This window comes from Mercenaria mercenaria, chromosome 5 (genome assembly GCF_021730395.1).
Source record: "Mercenaria mercenaria strain notata chromosome 5, MADL_Memer_1, whole genome shotgun sequence".
In the NCBI taxonomy this organism is placed as follows: domain Eukaryota; kingdom Metazoa; phylum Mollusca; class Bivalvia; order Venerida; family Veneridae; genus Mercenaria; species Mercenaria mercenaria.
In genome coordinates, this window is record NC_069365.1 from 22772829 (window position 1) to 22792234 (window position 19406).

The 19406-nt window shown below is 34.7% G+C and overlaps 1 protein-coding gene and 6 non-coding genes across 7 annotated transcripts; all 7 read left to right on the forward strand.

The window, feature by feature from the left end:
* Positions 1–360: 360 nt before the first annotated feature.
* LOC128556921 (uncharacterized) lies at positions 361–5241 on the forward strand. Its single transcript, XM_053542898.1, has 3 exons — positions 361–726; positions 1643–1783; positions 3855–5241. The coding sequence occupies exons 1-3, from the start codon at positions 480–482 to the stop codon at positions 4247–4249; spliced, it is 783 nt and encodes a 260-aa protein (XP_053398873.1). The 5' UTR covers positions 361–479; the 3' UTR covers positions 4250–5241.
* An 848-nt stretch (positions 5242–6089) lies between these two features.
* Positions 6090–6162, forward strand: Trnaf-gaa (transfer RNA phenylalanine (anticodon GAA)). Its single transcript has one exon. It is a non-coding gene; the product is annotated as a tRNA-Phe (tRNA).
* Positions 6163–7650: 1488 nt separating this feature from the next.
* On the forward strand, positions 7651–7723 carry Trnaf-gaa (transfer RNA phenylalanine (anticodon GAA)). Its single transcript has one exon. It is a non-coding gene; the product is annotated as a tRNA-Phe (tRNA).
* Positions 7724–9218: 1495 nt separating this feature from the next.
* Trnaf-gaa (transfer RNA phenylalanine (anticodon GAA)) lies at positions 9219–9291 on the forward strand. The gene has a single exon. It is a non-coding gene; the product is annotated as a tRNA-Phe (tRNA).
* A 1349-nt stretch (positions 9292–10640) lies between these two features.
* Positions 10641–10713, forward strand: Trnaf-gaa (transfer RNA phenylalanine (anticodon GAA)). Its single transcript has one exon. It is a non-coding gene; the product is annotated as a tRNA-Phe (tRNA).
* Positions 10714–15079: 4366 nt separating this feature from the next.
* Positions 15080–15152, forward strand: Trnaf-gaa (transfer RNA phenylalanine (anticodon GAA)). The gene has a single exon. It is a non-coding gene; the product is annotated as a tRNA-Phe (tRNA).
* Positions 15153–17317: 2165 nt separating this feature from the next.
* Positions 17318–17390, forward strand: Trnaf-gaa (transfer RNA phenylalanine (anticodon GAA)). Its single transcript has one exon. It is a non-coding gene; the product is annotated as a tRNA-Phe (tRNA).
* The last annotated feature ends 2016 nt before the right edge of the window (positions 17391–19406 follow it).

Genomic DNA, 19406 nt, shown 5'->3' on the forward strand with positions numbered 1-19406 from the left:
TGGATATCCCTATGAATGAACTTACCACTTATCATTTGAGATTCAGCAGCATTTTGAAGTTACAGGGCTTTATTACGTTTTATCAGGTTCAGTATTTTAGATAGATTTCTTACGGACCAAATGTTAGACTGGCTGTAGTCAAATATATTATCCCCTTTAAATACATTATTATAGATTCTTCATTATTACTACAACCACTAGATATTACTCATGTTATGGCTGCTTGCTTTTTATTCTTGATTAGTTAATGCATTTCCGCGTAATGTTCTTATGTTTTATAGCTATGTGTTTTTCATACTCTAAGAGAATTCCTTGACCTGAAAATCACGAAGTATGTAAACACGCGTAACGTGGCTCTAGGTAAGTTGAAAAGTACATGCGCAGTGTAGCAGTTTATAAAGAAATCGGAACAGGTATAGCTGCCAACTGGAAATTTTGATTCCTAGTGAATACAGTAATATACAATATTTGCTCTGAAAATGGCGAATAGGGCGTTTTCATCTAGTTCATGCAGTCTTAAAGCAGCAACTGTGCTATTACTCATAGTTTTAATTCTTCACATAATTGGATTTGCTTTACCAAAATGGGTTATTGTGGAGTTTAGTGTAACCAGATTCTCAACTAGAACAGAGAGTGGCTATCATGCCGGACTCTGGCAACACTGTGGCTGTGCTAAAGTACACGACTCGAGCGTATGTCTTTGTTTCTCAAGGATAAATGATCCAGGTGAGTGTGTTTTAACCGTTTTCCAGTGTATATTGTGTAAAACCTATAGATATCAAACGCCATTTGTTTCTGCGAAATTATCCGCTGTGTATTTATTTAAGTACATGTATTACGTTTCGGAAAATGTAAGAAAGTTTCATTATCGATATGCAGAACTTTGCGATTAAAGGAATTGTGTAGACATTGCAGCGCCGTATATTGCTCTAAACGCCCGCTAGTTGGAATGATTTAATAGTAAAGGGGAGTGTTGGTCTAGTTGTTAAGGTATCGGACGCTCAGCTTGAGTGTCGTGGGCTCGAACCCATATGTGGTCACGACCACGCCTTCTCATATGTCACTAGTACTGGTTTTTCCAGGAAGCGGACTCGAGAGTGGTTCAAGTAAGCTTAAATCTTTCATCACAATCGAGCTAAAACATATCAGTATAGACTAAGAGTGATTTACGAATGTTAATCCCAGTTAATCCCAGTTAATTAATTGCCTTTCTAACATGCAGCGGATTACAAATAACATAATTTTATCTTCTGATATTGCCTACTTCATTATACTGTTGGACTTTTTTTATGCCAGTAAGGATTAATTTGCTCATAAAACGTTGTTCTTGATTTATGTCTTTCGCTTCACTGTCCGTGATACGTACTAAGAATAGAATTGTGTTTAATCATTATGTTAGAGGATCATAATTATGTTAGACTGGCTATAGTCAAACATGCGATTCTCTTTGAATCAAGCTATCACTATTATTATTATCTTATTATCATTATTGTTATTATTATTATTATTATTACATCATTATCATCATTTATATTATTATCAACATGTCTTATGAATTAATGGACAGCAACACGTTCTGCCATCCTGTTGTTGTGGGGTTTTTTTTTTCATGTCTGTTTTATTTCCCTATTTTTGTTTCCAGCGTGGTTTAAGACAGTACAGGCTGCGGAAACCCTCGGGCTGATTGGCTTAATCATATCGATGCTTCTGTCTCTGGCTCTGATGTGCTACAAGCAGAACAAGAAGTACAAAATCATCAACCTGATAATTGTGATTATTTCTGGTAAGATAAAAAGCATAAGCGTATAGGCAGATCTTATCAAATCATCTGCTGTCATGTGTATTTCCCGCGGACATTACAACATTAATCCACGGAATATTTTCGCTGACATTTACATAAAAATCAGTCTGGAATATATCAGATCAACACATATTTTGTTTTACTTTATTGTTTAACGAGAAATACCTCTTATCGTGGCCTCAACGCGAAACTAGTCTATCTGCTTCTATTTCTATATACACATAGACTAGTTTCGCGTTGAGGCCACGTTATGGTATAGATAACGTTGGTAATATGCATTCGGAAAACTACAGAGCTCTCGAAAGCCTTGTTATTAAAAACAGAACTTACCTGATAGATAAACTGTTTATTTAAAAAGTAGATCTATAAGATATAACTGGGGTTTTATAATAATTTTCGATCCAGTTTTAAAATGATTTACGCAAATGTTTCTTGGTTGACCCTTTACCTACGTTGTTGCAATTACCATGCCTATGTACATCAAAATACTCGACTGCCGGAACTAAGAACAAAAAGTCTCCAAATAACATCTGCTGTTATATCATTGGTCCCATTTTGAATTAATTTCAAAGAAATGTTCATTGGGTATACATCTACCTATAGAGTATTAAATGTTATTTTATAAAAAAATATAAAACACTGGTCCGATTTGAAATAATTTCACTGAAATATTCCCTCTACTAAAATTGTGAAAAGTCTTCTCCGGGTCGTTCAAAAAGAACATTGCTGTCAGAGGCCGGTCTAGTTTTTCCTATAAGGCTTTTTAGAAATTTTTTGAAAATCTCTAAATCTGCAGGCTTGTTTTCAAAGTATTGGGGCAGAAATATTTGAGACGCACTACGAGAAAACCAACATAGTGCATTTGCTACCAGCATGGATTCAGATCAGCCTGCGCAGTCAGGTCAGGATCCATGCTATTCGCTTTCAAAGCCTATTGCAGTTAGAGAAACCGTTAGCGAACAGCATGTATCCTGATTAGACTGCGTGGATGCGCAGGCTGGTCTGGATCCATGCTGGTAGCAAATGCACTATGTTGGTTTTCTCATGGTGCGGCTCATTTCTTGTTATACATATACTGATGAGTGGTATAAGACAACCAGTGACGTTTTGTGAGAATGCTTGTAATTTCAAACTGGGTCATCCTTAGTGCAAAGTCACAGAAAAAAAATTAAGGTGCTATATGCCAAACATTATACCTGTATTTCAGGAACCTTATTGTTTATCAAATCTAGATTAAGTCTGAAACTTGGACATCTGAAGTTAAAATCCGATCACATTGTCAAATCTTACATGATGTTAAACTGGAGGATATCCAATAGGCGCTGCTGGGAAGCACATGAAGGGTGTTCATATTTCTTTACCCTTCATGAACTGACCCAGTCAATCCGAGTCTGTTATTATATAACTTGGTTGCGTTCTATACTTTCTAAGGGTCTTCATACAGATTTTATTTGTTAACGTTAAGGTGATAATATATTCTACCTGATCTATAAAGAATCTTTGCTCGGGTACATTTCTAGGGTTGTATCTGGGGTAAAAGGAACTAGGTTACTAGGTCAAATGACATAAAATGCCCTTTTGAGGACAAACTTTCTACTTGATATCATGAAACTTTCATGAATCATTGCCAAGATGAGTTTGGCCACATTTCAAAACTTAGGGTACTCAAATTATAGAAACCTCTACAACACTCTATAGTTGTCATATTTATCTAAGAGGCCTGAAATTTATGGGTTTTTTTTTTCGAAACTCGGTCTGTGGGATCAAAACGCAAGTGAGCAATGTCTGATCATTAAGTATGTCCATTTTCTTGAAACTTGATACATATACCATGCTTGTAATCTTATTTTAAATGATTACCCGAACCTTCGATTAAGTTTTGTAGCATTTATTTTAACTGGAAATGGAGAGCAATATACCGTCACTTTACTTCCGAAAAGCTTACTTCTTCAGTTTTCAAAGCGCACATTTCGTTTAAAATGTTAGCATGAATTTCTAGAGAGATTTACATTTGTATTTGATAATATTTATTTCGGAAATATTACCATTTCAGGTACATTGATGTTAATTGGAGTGATTATTTTTGGAGTTAAAACAAAGGAAATGACGAAAGCATTTGAAGATATTGACAATTATTCGGAGTCAGTTGAGTTCAAAGGAGATTATGGAGAGCTTGGTTATGCTTTTATTCTCTGTACCGTTGCTGGATGTCTTTGCATAGCCGTTTGTGTGCCTCTCTATAAGATAGACATTTGCACTACCACCCAGGAAACATCATATGACGCTCCCGTACATTACACAGCTCAAAATAATCCGCAAGGTTATGTGCAAGGCGGACAACAACCAATGATGAATGTGCCTACACACCCACAGACGCAGTATGGGTCTCCGCCAGCGTATGAGCATTGTTATGCTCAGGGCAACAGTGGAATACCCTACAAGTCATAGACTTCTTACCAATAACCACCTGCTAGTATCAAAACATTTAAATATGTATCGACATAATCATTGTATAAGGTCGACATGGACAACTGAAAATATTTTATGTGCATGACATATGCAGCAGCAATCGTATCGTTAGAAATATGAAACATGTGACTACCAGCATGTAATATTGAGAATTTTACTACATATATCTACCCACACGAAGTGGTTGAGATGGGAACATCAGTGAAATGATAATATGGTGAAATTATAATATGAGCCGTGCCATGTGAAAACCAACATAGTGGCTTTGCGACCAGCATGGATCCAGACCAGCCTGCGCTTCCGCGCAGTCTGGTCAGGATCCATGCTGTTCGCTTTCAAAGTCTATTGCAATTAGAGAAACTGTTAGCGAACAGCATGGATCCTGACCAGACTGCGCGGTAGCGCAGGCTGGTCTGGATCCATGCTGGTCGCAAATGCACTATTGGTTTTCTCATGGATCGGCTCATATGGTGAAATTATAATAAATATTTTTGGAATGGGGAGCTCTCGTTTAGAGCCACAATTTGCAGTATCGTACGGATAAAATGAGTGCGTTTAAAGTTCAAACCCGTTATATTTATGTTCGTAACGCAACACAAATACCTACAACCATTTGCATTGGTCTAACCCAGCCAAAATTCAAAATGACACTGCGAGCAGTCGCGAATAGGTAGATACTGCTCATTTGGTTGTAATTTAATTATGTAATTGTTCAGAGACCCAACCACACAAACACGCAAGCGCACATGTACGCACAAATGAAAATCTCCGAAGTCTGTGTCCATCACACATGTTATTAGTGAGTAAATAGTATAAACTAAGAAAATTACAGCCCCGCTGTTGATTTATCGGCAAATCATGTTTTCAGTTGATTACGTTATTTGAGTTAAACACAAGAAAATGTTTCCCTCTCCAATTAATACAACTAAATATGGTGTTTTAATTTAATAAAAACAAATGTCAATATATCAGTTCCGTTTTGTTTTCTGTATTGTTTAAGCATCTAAAACCATCTGCAAACAGAATAAACCCATAGAGTATATGTATGTTATAACACGTTATAAACTTGAAGGCAGAAAATTCAGCAATTAACGCTTAGCTCCACATTTTGGAGAACAAAATTCAGACAGCACCAAAACATAGAAAGAAACAAGTGTTTTACATGAATATTGAACAGCACATTAAACATGTATAATACTCAATAAATAATTGTCATTTTACTGATATATGCATTGAAATACCGGAAAAGAACAACGTAAGAGGGGCCACACTTTCGGATAATGCAATGAGTTTAAAAACTCAACATTTTCAAAGAACTATTACATATCTTAGTTTTGATGCATTTTCAGTAACGTCCTAGTACTGTAAATTCGCAAAACTAGCTCGATCTAGATCAACAATTGTTTATTTATATTTATTTCCATACAAATGGCATTTTAGCTCATCAGATTTTTTTGAGAGAAAATTATGTGTTATTGTCAACGATTGATATCAGCGTCGGCTTCGGCGTTGGCGTTGCCTGGTTTATTAAGTTATGTGTTTAGGTCAGTTTTTCTCATAAACTACAAAGTCGCAAAGTATCGATATTACGAAGTTTTCAAGCTACTTAAAGAAACCATTGCCGTGTTAAGTGCTTCTTAGTTAAAAGTAGTTGCTCACATTGGTAGCTACTAGTATGTATCTGTTGAAATGTATTGTATAATGTAATGTTTTTGCCTTATTTATGATGATTATGTCAATGGAAATAGGTGAATAATTTGCTAAATTGCTTAATCATCTGATATTATCAGGTTATAAATATTTTCGTATCAACTTGTCAGCCGGAATAGCTCAGTTGGGAGAGCGTTAGACTGAAGATCTAAAGGTCCCTGGTTCGATCCCGGGTTCCGGCGCGAACGGAACGTTCGTCGGCTTGCCTTTTTGAACAATATTTAACATTTTAAACATATCTTATATATACATAATATTGCCATTTATTTTGCTGGTGTTCTATCTTCAAGTATACACGAAATTGGAAGTAGTTGAATAACAATACCTGTTTAAAATGATTGGTTTAAATGATATTTTATTCATATATATATATACATTTACAACATGAAACGCTGTATTATTAAGACATGAAGGACTGAGTAGAAAGCTAAGCTTATTTGGAACTCTCTCCTTTAATATATTGACAACTGATACGTTTTGATAATATGAAACGAAATCGTATATACTGTATAGAAAACGCTTCAACTTCAACAGCCGATGAGTGATACTTTGTTGTTGAAATAGTTAAAGGTAGCCAACTGCTGATTTCTCTTATAGTATACAGGAAACTTAAAATAGGTTATAACCTACCTTTAAAATGTTTACACTTATGTCTTTGTATAGAAATGCAGGCGCTTACTACAATGTAGAACGAAGAAGGAAGCACGTAAAAACGTTGTGACCATGTGAGTCGCTTTATAGTTCAAACGTCTTTATAAGCCATTGACAAGCGAAGGATTTTCAAAAATGTAACCAACTTATTGTAACATGGTGTTTTAATTAAAAACAAACAAATGTCAATATATCAGTTCCGTTTTGTTTTCTGTATTGTTTAATCATCTAAAACCATCTGCAAACAGAATAAACCCATAGAATAAACATGAAGGTAGACAATTCAGCAATTAACGCTTAGCCCCAAATTTTGGAGAACAAAATTCAGACACCACCAAAACATAGAAAGAAACAAATGTTTTACATGATTATTGAACAGCACATTAAACATGTATAATACTCAATAACAATTGTCATTTTACTGATATATGCATTGAAATTCCGGAAAAGAACAACATAAAGGAGCCACACTGTCGGATAATGCAATGATTTTAAAAACTCAACATTTTCAAAGAACTATTACATATCTTAGTTTTGATGCATTTTCAGTAACGTCCTAGTACTGTAAATTCGCAAAACTAGCTCGATCTAGATCAACAATTGTTTATTTATATTTATTTCCATACAAATGGCATTTTAGCTCATCAGATTTTTTTGAGAGAAAATTATGTGTTATTGTCAACGATTGATATCAGCGTCGGCTTCGGCGTTGGCGTTGCCTGGTTTATTAAGTTATGTGTTTAGGTCAGTTTTTTCATAAACTACAAAGTCGCAAAGTATCAATATTACGAAGTTTTCAAGCTACTTAAAGAAACCATTGCCGTGTTAAGTGCTTCTTAGTTAAAAGTAGTTGCTCACATTGGTAGCTACTAGTATGTATCTGTTGAAATGTATTGTATAATGTAATGTTTTTGCCTTATTTATGATGATTATGTCAATGGAAATAGGTAAATAATTTGCTAAATTGCTTAATCATCTGATATTATCAGGTTATAAATATTTTCTTATCAAACTTGTCAGCCGGAATAGCTCAGTTGGGAGAGCGTTAGACTGAAGATCTAAAGGTCCCTGGTTCGATCCCGGGTTCCGGCGCGAACGGAACGTTCGGTGGCTGCCCTTTTTGAGCAGTATTTAACATTTTAAACATATCTTATATATACATAATATTGCCATTTATTTTGCTGGTGTTCTATCTTCAAGTATACACGAAATTGGAAGTAGTTGAATAACAATACCTGTTTAAAATGATTGGTTTAAATGATATTTTATTCATATATATATATATATACATTTACAACATGAAACGTTGTATTATTAAGACATGAAGGACTGAGTAGAAAGCTAAGCTTATTTGAAACTCTCTCCTTTAATATATTGACAACAGATACGTTTTGATAATATGAAACGAAATCGTATATACTATATAGAAAACGCTTCAACTTCAACAGCCGATGAGTGATACCTTGTTGTTGAAATAGTTAAAGGTAGCCAACTGCTGATTTCACTTATAGTATACAGGAAACTTAAAATAGGTTATAACCTACCTTTGAAATGTTTACACTTATGTCCTTGTATAGAAATGCAGGCGATTACTACAATGTAGAACGAAGAAGGAAGCACGTAAAAACGTTGTGACCATGTGCGTCGCTTTATAGTTCAAACGTCTTTATAAGTCATTGACAAGCGAAGGATTTTCAAAAATGTAACCTACTTATTGTAACATGGTGTTTTAATTAAAAACAAACAAATGTCAATATATCAGTTCCGTTATGTTTTCTGTATTGTTTAATCATCTAAAACCATCTGCAAACAGAATAAACCCATAGAGTATATATATGTTATAAAACGTTATAAACTTAAAGGTAGAAAATTCAGCAATTAACGCTTAGCCCCACATTTTGGAGAGCAAAATTCAGACAGCACCGAAACATAGAAAGAAACAAGTGTTTTACATGAATATTGAACAGCACATTAAACATGTATAATACTCAATAAACAATTGTCATTTTACTGATATATGCATTGAAATTCCGGAAAAGAACAACAATAAGGAGCCACACTTTCGAATAATGCAATGAGTTTTAAAACTTAACATGTTCAAAGAACTATTACATATCTTAGTTTTGATGCATTTTCAGTAACGTCCTAGTACTGTAAATTCGCAAAACTAGCTCGATCTAGATCAACAATTGTTTATTTCTATTTATTTCCATACAAATGGCATTTTAGCTCATCAGATTTTTTTGAGAGAAAATTATGTGTTATTGTCAACGATTGATACCAGCGTCGGCTTCGGCGTTGGCGTTGCCTGGTTAAGTTTTGTGTTTAGGTCAGCTTTTCTCATAAACTACAAAGTCGCAAAGTATCGATATTACGAAGTTTTCAAGCTACTTAAAGAAACCATTGCCGAAAGCAGCTGCTCACATTGGTATCTATACTAGTATGTATCTGTTGAAATGTATTGTATAATGTAATGTTTTTGCCTTATTTATGATGATTTTGTCGATGGCAATAGGTAAATAATTTGCTAAATTGCTTAATCATCTGATATTATCAGGTTATAAATATTTTCTTATCAAACTTGTCAGCCGGAATAGCTCAGTTGGGAGAGCGTTAGACTGAAGATCTAAAGGTCCCTGGTTCGATCCCGGGTTCCGGCGCGAACGGAACGTTCGGCGGCTGGCCTTTTTGAGCAATATTTAACATTTTAAACATATCTTATATATACATAATATTGCCATTGATTTTGCTGGTGTTCTATCTTCAAGTATACACGAAATTGGAAGTAGTTGAATAACAATACCTGTTTAAAATGATTGGTTTAAATGATATTTTATTCATATATATACATTTACAACATGAAACTCTGCATTATTAAGGCATGAAGGACTGAGTAGAAAGCTAAGCTTATTTGAAACTCTCGCCTTTAAAATATTGACAACTGATACGTTTTGACAATATGAAACGAAATCGTATATAGAAAACGCTTCAACTCCAACAGCCGATGAGTGATACTTTGTTGTTGAAATAGTTAAAGGTAGCCAACTGCTGATTTCTCTTATAGTATACAGGAAACTTAAAATAGGTTATAACCTACCTTTAAAATGTTTACACTTATGTCCTTGTATAGAAATGCAGGCGATTACAACAATGTAGAACGAAGAAGGAAGCACGTAAAAACGTTGTGACCATGTGAGTCGCTTTATAGTTCAAACGTCTTTATAAGCCATTGACAAGCGAAGGATTTTCAAAAATGTAACCAACTTATTGTAACATGGTGTTTTAATTAAAAACAAACAAATGTCAATATATCAGTTCCGTTTTGTTTTCTGTATTGTTTAATCATCTAAAACCATCTGCAAACAGAATAAACCCATAGAGTATATGTATGTTATAAAACGTTATAAACTTAAATGTAGAAAATTCAGCAATTAACGCTTAGTCCCACATTTTGGGGAACAAAATTCAGACACCACCAAAACATAGAAAGAAACAAGTGTTTTACATGAATATTGAACAGCACATTAAACATGTATAATACTCAATAACAATTGTCATTTTACTGATATATGCATTGAAATTCCGGAAAAGAACAACATAAAGGGGCCACACTTTCGGATAATGCAATGAGTTTAAAAACAACATTTTCAAAGAACTATTACATATCTTAGTTTTGATGCATTTTCAGTAACGTCGGCGTTGGCGTTGCCTAGTTTATTAAGTTTTGTGTTTAGGTCAGCTTTTCTCATAAACTACAAAGTCGCAAAGTATCGATATTACGAAGTTTTCAAGCTACTTAAAGAAACCATTGCCGTGTTAAGTGCTTCTTAGTTAAAAGTAGTTGCTCACATTGGTAGCTACTAGTATGTATCTGTTAAATGTATTGTATAATGTAATGTGTTTGCCTTATTTATGATGATTATGTCAATGGCAATAGGTAAATAATTTGCTAAATTGCTTAATCATCTAATATTATCAGGTCATAAATATTTTCTTATCAAACTTGTCAGCCGGAATAGCTCAGTTGGGAGAGCGTTTGACTGAAGATCTAAAGGTCCCTGGTTCGATTCCGGGTTCCGGCGCGAACGGAACGTTCGGCGGCTGGCCTTTTTGAGCAATATTTAACATTTTAAACATACCTTATATATTCATAATATTGCCATTTATTTTGCTGGTGTTCTATCTTCAAGTATACACGAAATTGTATTTCATATTATTTCATAACTAAAACAAATTGGTCCACTTAATCAAGAAGCGGTACAAAACTTAATGAGTATTCATTGTTCCGCCTACTATGGGTTTCCAACATTCATAGAGGTGGAGCAACTGCCAGAACAGGGACTGTTCAATAAATAATGTGTCTATATGAATGTAGGTATCAAATTGTGTTGTTGTTTTTCTTCTTTATAATGCAAGCTGTACTTTCATAGTTCAACCTTTATGCACCTTTCACACTCTTTGTATTAACTCCACGATTTTAATACAGCATTGACCGAGAAGGGCACTAATTGTTGCTATTTATATATATCCGAATTTTCCTGTTGTTCATAAAATTCAAATGTAAACCGGAGGTCAAGTAACCTCTGCTGGTCTAAAAGTAAACCAGAGTGCATAAAGTTAAGCCTGCATATCATATTTTCATTAAATAAGAATGTAATATTGTGTTCTACAAACTACTAGATAAGTGAGTCGTCTACTATGTATTTATAATTACATCCGCATGTGTACAGACATTGATGGCCACACCTCCAAGGGAAATTCAGATTCAAAAATCTTAATGGTTCTCTATGTGGTTTAATTTACTTGAGAACGAAAAGGGGCGTTTTAACTATAAGATGGTTATAGATACACTTATTGACATTCTAATGTATCAAGTTTTGCCTTCACTACACTACGCTTCGTTTCGGCAACGTTAATTGCATTAGAAAGTCAATAAATGATCTATAACCTATACAAAGGCCACATTGACCCTAGCCATCATATAATATAATGTTAAATATGACTTTTATTAATTTAGCTGGTTTTGTTTCGAAGTATACTTCACAACATGCAAACTCGGGAGTGTCATTTGAACCCTTGACTTTAGAAACTGAAATCGGTGGACTAATAAAATTTAAAGTTACATACTTCTTGTGAAAAGTAGTCTCATTTTTTCACATAATTCAAGTATTTATTCACATTTGAACATACCAGGAATACATCATTTCATGAGGGCCAAACTCTGTACATCTGACCTTTAAAAAGAAAAAGTCGGATAGTGAAATTTAAATCCGAAGTTTTCCGGTTTTCACACATTTTGTTCAAATTCTTTTCATAGCATCAATAAAATATATTATCAAGATTGGACAGGAAGCTGTTTAAGCTTAAGATTTCACTTCCTTATTTTCACAATGTGCATACATAGTTCATGGCATAGATATACTTTTAATTAACTGTATGCTAAGAAATATTAACATACCTTTCATAATAGAAACATCAGAAAAGGGAAATAAGTGGTGATAGACAGCAAGAATACGTTATTACGTTTACTATCTCTTTATACAAGTACGCATATGACACAACGATAGTCAAATAGAGGAAGAATGTATAAATTATCATACATGGTCAAGGATTGATTCTTTTGCAAACAAAATGTAAACGAATTCTACTCATGAACCGGTTGATTGATCAAAACCAAACTTGAAGTGTAGCATCCTTGTAAGGTCTAGTCACAAGTTTTTATCATATGGTTCCGTTTAACTGATTTTTGGGGCCGCTAGTGCTAAAACAAGAAAATAAAATAAACGACATCTTCTCGTGAACCACTTGATGGATCTTAATCTGTAACATGCTTATCAGGTCCTCTTTCAAATCGTAAACTCTCAGACGGCACAGGGCGTCGGCAGAAGTATGTCCATTCAGTTCTGCCAATTTGAGTACAGCTGTCGGCGAATCTAAGGAGACGTAAAGGACGGAAAATGCCTCTATAGACAGGCAAATACATACAGCCGGAGGACAGGGTATTATCAACTTCTTTCGAGCAAGTACATGTCTGCAGTTCCATACAACTCTACGGTTCTTTCACAACGTCTGGCGTTACAAGTCACAAACTTGAGCGGTATCTAAAAATGGTAAGCGGTTACGGAACTACATATGGAATAACATTACATATTGAACGACCCTCGTATATCCAAATTTTTCTATTGTTCATGAAATTCAAATGCAAACCGGAGGTCAAGTAACCTGTACTGGTCTAAAAGTAAACCAAAGTGCATAAAGTTAAGCCTGCATTTCATATTTTTATTAAATAAGAATGTAATATTGTGTTCTACAAACTATTAGATACGTGAGTCGTCTACTGTGTATTTATAATTACAACCGCATGTGTACAGACATTGATGGCCACACCTCCCAGGGAAATTCAAATTCAAAAATCTTAAACTTTTATCTTTTATAAAGTCACCTTTGCAAAGTAAAAACAGAAGCAGAATTTTAATAAGATATTGTAAAAAGTCACTACGTACGAATGTTCCAATATAGAAAAAATTCTTTCTACTGATTTCTGATAATTTCAAAGAATTGTAGTTTAATTTACTTGAGAACGAAAACAGGCATTTTAACTATAAGATTATTATAGATACACTTACTGACATTCTTATGCATTAAGTTTTGTCTTCACTACACTGCGCTCCGTTTCATCAAACTTGATTGCATTAGAAAGTTAATAAATGATCTATAGCCTATACATAGGACACACTGACCTTAGCCGTCATATAATATAAAATTAAATGTGGCTTTGATTAATCTAGCTGGTTTTGTTTCAAAGTACACTGCACAACATGCAAACTCGGAAGTGTCATCTGAACCATCCACTTTAGAAACTGAAAACGATGAACTGATCAAATTTAAAGTTACATACTTCCTGTGCAGAGTTGTCTCGTTCTTCACATAATTCAAGTCTTTATTCATATGAGCCGCGTCATGAGAAAACCAACATAGTGGCTTTGCGACCAGCATGGATCCAGACATCAGCGCAGTCTGGTCAGGATCCACGCTGTTCGCTTTCAAAACCTATTGGAATTAGAGAAACTGTTAGCGAACAGCATGGATCCTGACCAGATTGCGCGGATGTGCAGGTTGGTCTGGATCCATGCTGGTCGCAAAGCCACTATGTTGATTTTCTCATGGCGCGGCTCATATTTGAACATACCAGGAATACATCATTCCATGAGGACCAAACTCTGTACATCTGACTTTTTATAAGAAAAAATTGGATAGTGAAATTTAAATACGAAGTTTTTAGGTTTTCACATACTTTTTCATATTATTTTCATAGCATCAATAAAATATATTATCAAGATTGGCTAGGAAGCTGTATAAGCTTAAGATTTCCCTTCCTTTTTTCAAAATGTGCATACAACATAGTTCATGGCATAGATATACTTCTAATTAACTGTATGGTAAGAAATATTAGCATACCTTTCATAATAGAAATATCAGAAAAGGGAAATAAGAAGTGATAGACAGCAAGAATACGTTATTACATTTACTATTTCGTGATACAGGTACAGATATTGATAAGCTGTTTCTGTTCTAAGCTTTCTCTGATACATTCATTAACTGAAAAAATCAAAATCTCTTAATTTTAGCAAAGTTACACTGAACAGCAGTAAACACTGCTATATACGTTCAATACATCTGATAAAGCACAATTAACTTGTCTTTTCACCTTGCATTCCAAACTTTCTATTTCTTTCAGATTCATTAAAACTGTATCAAAATCTGTCTCAAATTATATGATTATGCTGTTGTATCTTCTGAAGAACTGAATTGTAAATATTTCATATATCTACCTGTACATTTGCTTTGATATTCCGCACGTGTTACGTAATTGTAATAACATAGCAGCTACTAACATAAACAATTTCTAAATCATATAACGCTCATTTCTATATAACTGAGCCGCGCCATGGGAAAACCAACATAGTGCGTTTGCGGCCAGCCTGGTCCAAGACCAGCCTGCGCTTCCGCGCAGTCTGGTCAGGATCCATGCTGTTAGCTTTGAAAGCCTATTGCAATAAGTAAAACCGTTAGCGAACAGCATGAATCCTGACCAGACTGCGCAGATGCACAGGCTGGTATGAATCCATGCTGGTCGCAAAGCCACTATCATGCTGGTTTTATTCTTGCAATTATAATTAATTGTTTGTAAGACACTTTAAATGGACATTTTTTTCATTATCAAATGAAGTTTTGTATTATAGAGACCTGTCGTTATCCATTTAAAGTTAAACCGTCACATTTCAAGCTCAAAACTTAAGTTAAGCGATGATTTAAAGTTAAGATAAAATACTTAAATTTCATTTAAGGTATATTTAAACTCTAGGTGTTATTGATAGCCTTATTAGTGGTTTAAACGCTTGTTAATGACATCAACCGATCACAGATACTTACACGTACAAATTGTCAGCCCGAATAACTCAGTTGGGAGAGCGTTAGACTGAAGATCTAAAGGTCCCTGGTTCGATCCCGGGTTCCAGCGCGAACGGAACGTTCGGCGGCTGGCCTTTTTGAGCAATATTCTAACATAATGAAGGAAAGTGACTAGCTTTTAAAATAATATGATGAACATTCCATTGTTGTTGTATTTATTTTACTGGTGATGTAGAAACTTTGAGGTGGCCACACCTCCCAGGGAAATTCAAATTCAAAAATCTTAAACTTTTATCTTTTATAAAGTCACCTTTGCAAAGTAAAACAGAAGCAGATGTTTAATAAGATATTGTAAAAAGGCATTATTTACGAATGTTCCAATATAGAAAAAATTCTTTCTACTGATTTCAGATAATTTCGAAGAAGAATTCCCTATGTAGTTTAATTTACTTGAGAAGGAAAACGGGCATTTTAACTATAAGATTATTATAGATACACTTACTGACATTCTTATGCATTAAGTTTTGTCTTCACTACACTGCGCTCCGTTTCATCAAACTTGATTGCATTAGAAAGTTAATAAATGATCTATAGCCTATACATAGGACACACTGACCTTAGCCGTCATATAATATAAAGTTAAATGTGGCTTTGATTAATTTAGCTGGTTTTGTTTCAAAGTATACTGCACAACATGCAAACTCGGAAGTGTCATCTGAACCATCCACTTTAGAAACTGAAAACGATGAACTGATCAAATTTAAAGTTACATACTTCCTGTGCAGAGTTGTCTCGTTCTTCACATAATTCGAGTCTTTATTCATATGAGCCGCGTCATGAGAAAACCAACATAGTGGCTTTGCGACCAGCATGGATCCAGACATCAGCACAGTCTGGTCAGGATCCACGCTGTTCGCTCTTAAAACCTATTGGAATTAGAGAAACTGTTAGCGAACAGCATGGATCCTGACCAGATTGCGCGGATGTGCAGGCTGGTCTGGATCCATGCTGGTCGCAAAGCCACTATGTTGATTTTCTCATGGCGCGGCTCATATTTGAACATACCAGGAATACATCATTCCATGAGGACCAAACTCTGTACATCTGACCTTTTAAAAGAAAAAATTGGATAGTGAAATTTAAATACGAAGTTTTCAGGTTTTCACATACTTTTTCATATTATTTTCATAGCATCAATAAAATATATTATCAAGATTGGCTAGGAAGCTGTATAAGCTTAAGATTTCCCTTCCTTTTTTCAAAATGTGCATACAACATAGTTCATGGCATAGATATATATGGTAAGAAATATTAGCATACCTTTCATAATAGAAATATCAGAAAAGGGAAATAAGAAGTGATAGACAGCAAGAATACGTTATTACATTTACTATCTCTTGATACAAGTACAGATATTGATAAGCTGTTTCTGTTCTAAGCTTTCTCTGATACATTCATTAACTGAAAAAATCAAAATCTCTTAATTTTAGCAAAGTTACACTGAACATCAGTAAACACTGCTATATACGCTCAATACATCTGATAAAGCACAATTACCTTGTCTTTTCACCTTGCATTCCAAACTTACTATTTCTTTCAGATTCATTAAAACTATATCAAAATCTGTCTCAAATTATATGATTATGCTGTTGTACCTTCTGAAGAACTGAATTGTAAATATTTCATATATCTACATTTACATTTGCTTTGATATTCCGCACGTGTTACGCGCAGTCTGGTCAGGATCCATGTTGTTCGCATTCCAAGCCTACTGCAATAAGTACAGCATGAATCCTGGCCAGACCGTGCAGATGCGCACGCAGGCTGGTCTGGATCCATGCTGGTCGCAAAGCCACTATCATGCTGGTTTTATTCTTGGGCGGCTCATATTATCGTTTTTAACGCCATCTTAGCTTCATCTGTTTATGATGGCATATAATTAAATTCAGTTTTATTACGCATCAAATACACATTCTACCGTCTAAATGTGCATTAATAATTAATTGTCTGTAAGACACTTTAAAAGGACATTTTTTTCATTATCAAAAATATATTGAGAAGTATTGTATTATAGAGACCTGTCGTTATCCATTTAAAATTAAACCGTCATTTCAAGCTCAAAACTTAAGTTAAGCGATGATTTAAAGTTAAGATAAAATACTTAAATTTCATTTAAGGTATAAAAGTCTATGTGGTTTGGGTAGTATTATCAGTGGTTTAAACGCTTGTTATTGACATCAACCGATCACAGATACTTATACGTACAAAGTGTCAGCCGGAATAGCTCAGTTGGGAGAGCGTTAGACTGAAGATCTAAAGGTCCCTGGTTCGATCCCGGGTTCCGGCGCGTACGGAACGTTCGGCGGCTGGCCTTTTTGAGCAATATCTAATGGAGGAAGGTGACTAGCTTTTAAAATAATATGGTGAACATTCCATTTTTATTGTATTTATTTTACTGGTGATGTAGGAACTTTGAGGCGTTCATTTCTAGCTAATCGTTGGCTTTGATTATTAAAATTAGAAATAGTAAGTAAATGTTTATTTATTAACGTGACATGTGCAATTTACAAATAAATAATACAATTTTCATATAACAAATTATTTGCACCCGGCCCTGTGGGCCTATAAGTCACCTCATATTTTAACATATATAAAGATGTAGTGTGAACAGAGTTATCAATACATTTGTAGCAACTACAGTTTGACGCAGTCTTATCATGTTATAATAATAAATAAAAACAATTCAAAGTGTAACGAGAACATCTTTCGTCATACATATAAAAGAAATGTTTCACATTTAATACACAAAAATAGAACACGAATTATCAGTGAAACAGACAATTTTTACGCTTTAAATATGCATCCACTAAGAACTTAGCTAATCTTCTTGGGTAAATGTTCACAAGATATACAAGTTTCTCAGAGTCGCTCATACTTATGTAAATATCCCCTAAAGCAATGTCATTAAAGTATTGCAACCTTAAATTGTTGTAAAAGGTACAGTTGATAACAAAATGGATTTCGTCTTCAATTAGTCCCGTATCACACATTTTACAGAGTCTTTGCTCGATGCGTTCTCCTATATATCGCCCAGTCTCTACTCGAATTGGTAAAATGCCACACCTTAACTGTGCAAGAAGAGATCGTTCATTACGTTTTAAATTTAAATCTACATATTGTTTTTTTTTAAATTCAGTTTTAAACAGTCTGTAAGTTCGTAATTTAGGTACTGTTATAACATTTTCCTTCCAGGCATTTAAGTAATAGTTCCTTATATGCGTGTTTGCTTTGTTTAATTGGATAACTGTACGGTTATTGAAATGGTCTATAAGACCTACTTTTGTTAAAACATCTTTCAGCTCACTGCACCAATTATTGCGACAGTTTCTATAATCCGTATTAAAAGCCTGTTTTGTAATTCTAGTGTCGTCAAGTAATAATAGTCTATTCCAATAACGTATCATATTAGTCCAACGTCTGTAATTTGAAGGTATCCAGCCCATGTCTCCAGTTATAGCCAATATAGGAGCAAACCTGTGTACTCCTAAGTAGTAGCGTATCGCCCGATGTTGAACATTGTCTATGCACTGGAACTTCCTGTATCCCCACACGCTCGAACAATAATCCATGATTGGCACAACACATGAATCATAAAGTTTCTCAAAGGTTTTACAGCCGAATTCCTTAAGTGATCGTAATCGTGATATGACTTTTCCAAGAGCCCTTCCCGCGCTTTTAGAAAGAATGTCAGCATTCTGAGTAAAATCGCCTTTGCAATGAAACATCACACCAAGGTATTTGTAACTATCGACAAGTTCTAGAACATTATCTCCAATTTTGAATGACTTCTCTGTAGTCGAAGCGCGACCTCGACGAAAATGAATGCATTTAGATTTATCAGTATTGATTAGTACGCGCCATCGTCTACACCAGTCACGTAACTTGTCTAGAATGCGCTGCAGGTCTTCCTCTGTCTTTGCGATACAAACTATATCATCGGCATATAACAACATTGAAAGCTTTCTACCATCAAGGTCGAACCCAAGACCAAGTTCATTGACCTCCTTCACTAGGTCATTCGCGAATATTGAAAAGATGGTCGGCGACGCCGAATCTCCTTGTTTCACCCCTGTGGTACATGTAAACCAGTCTGTTAGCTTATTATTCACACGAACGCACGCACTAGATTGCTGGTATATATTTGAAATATTTGTGATAATTTATCAATGTAATGCGGTGATTTATAGCTTTGTATCTTCTCCATAACAAAATGTATAGCGTACACACAACCATCTTATTAGATATCAAATCGTTGCTGCTGGACGTCCACTTTTCAGTTTAAAACTATTTATTATGAAAACTT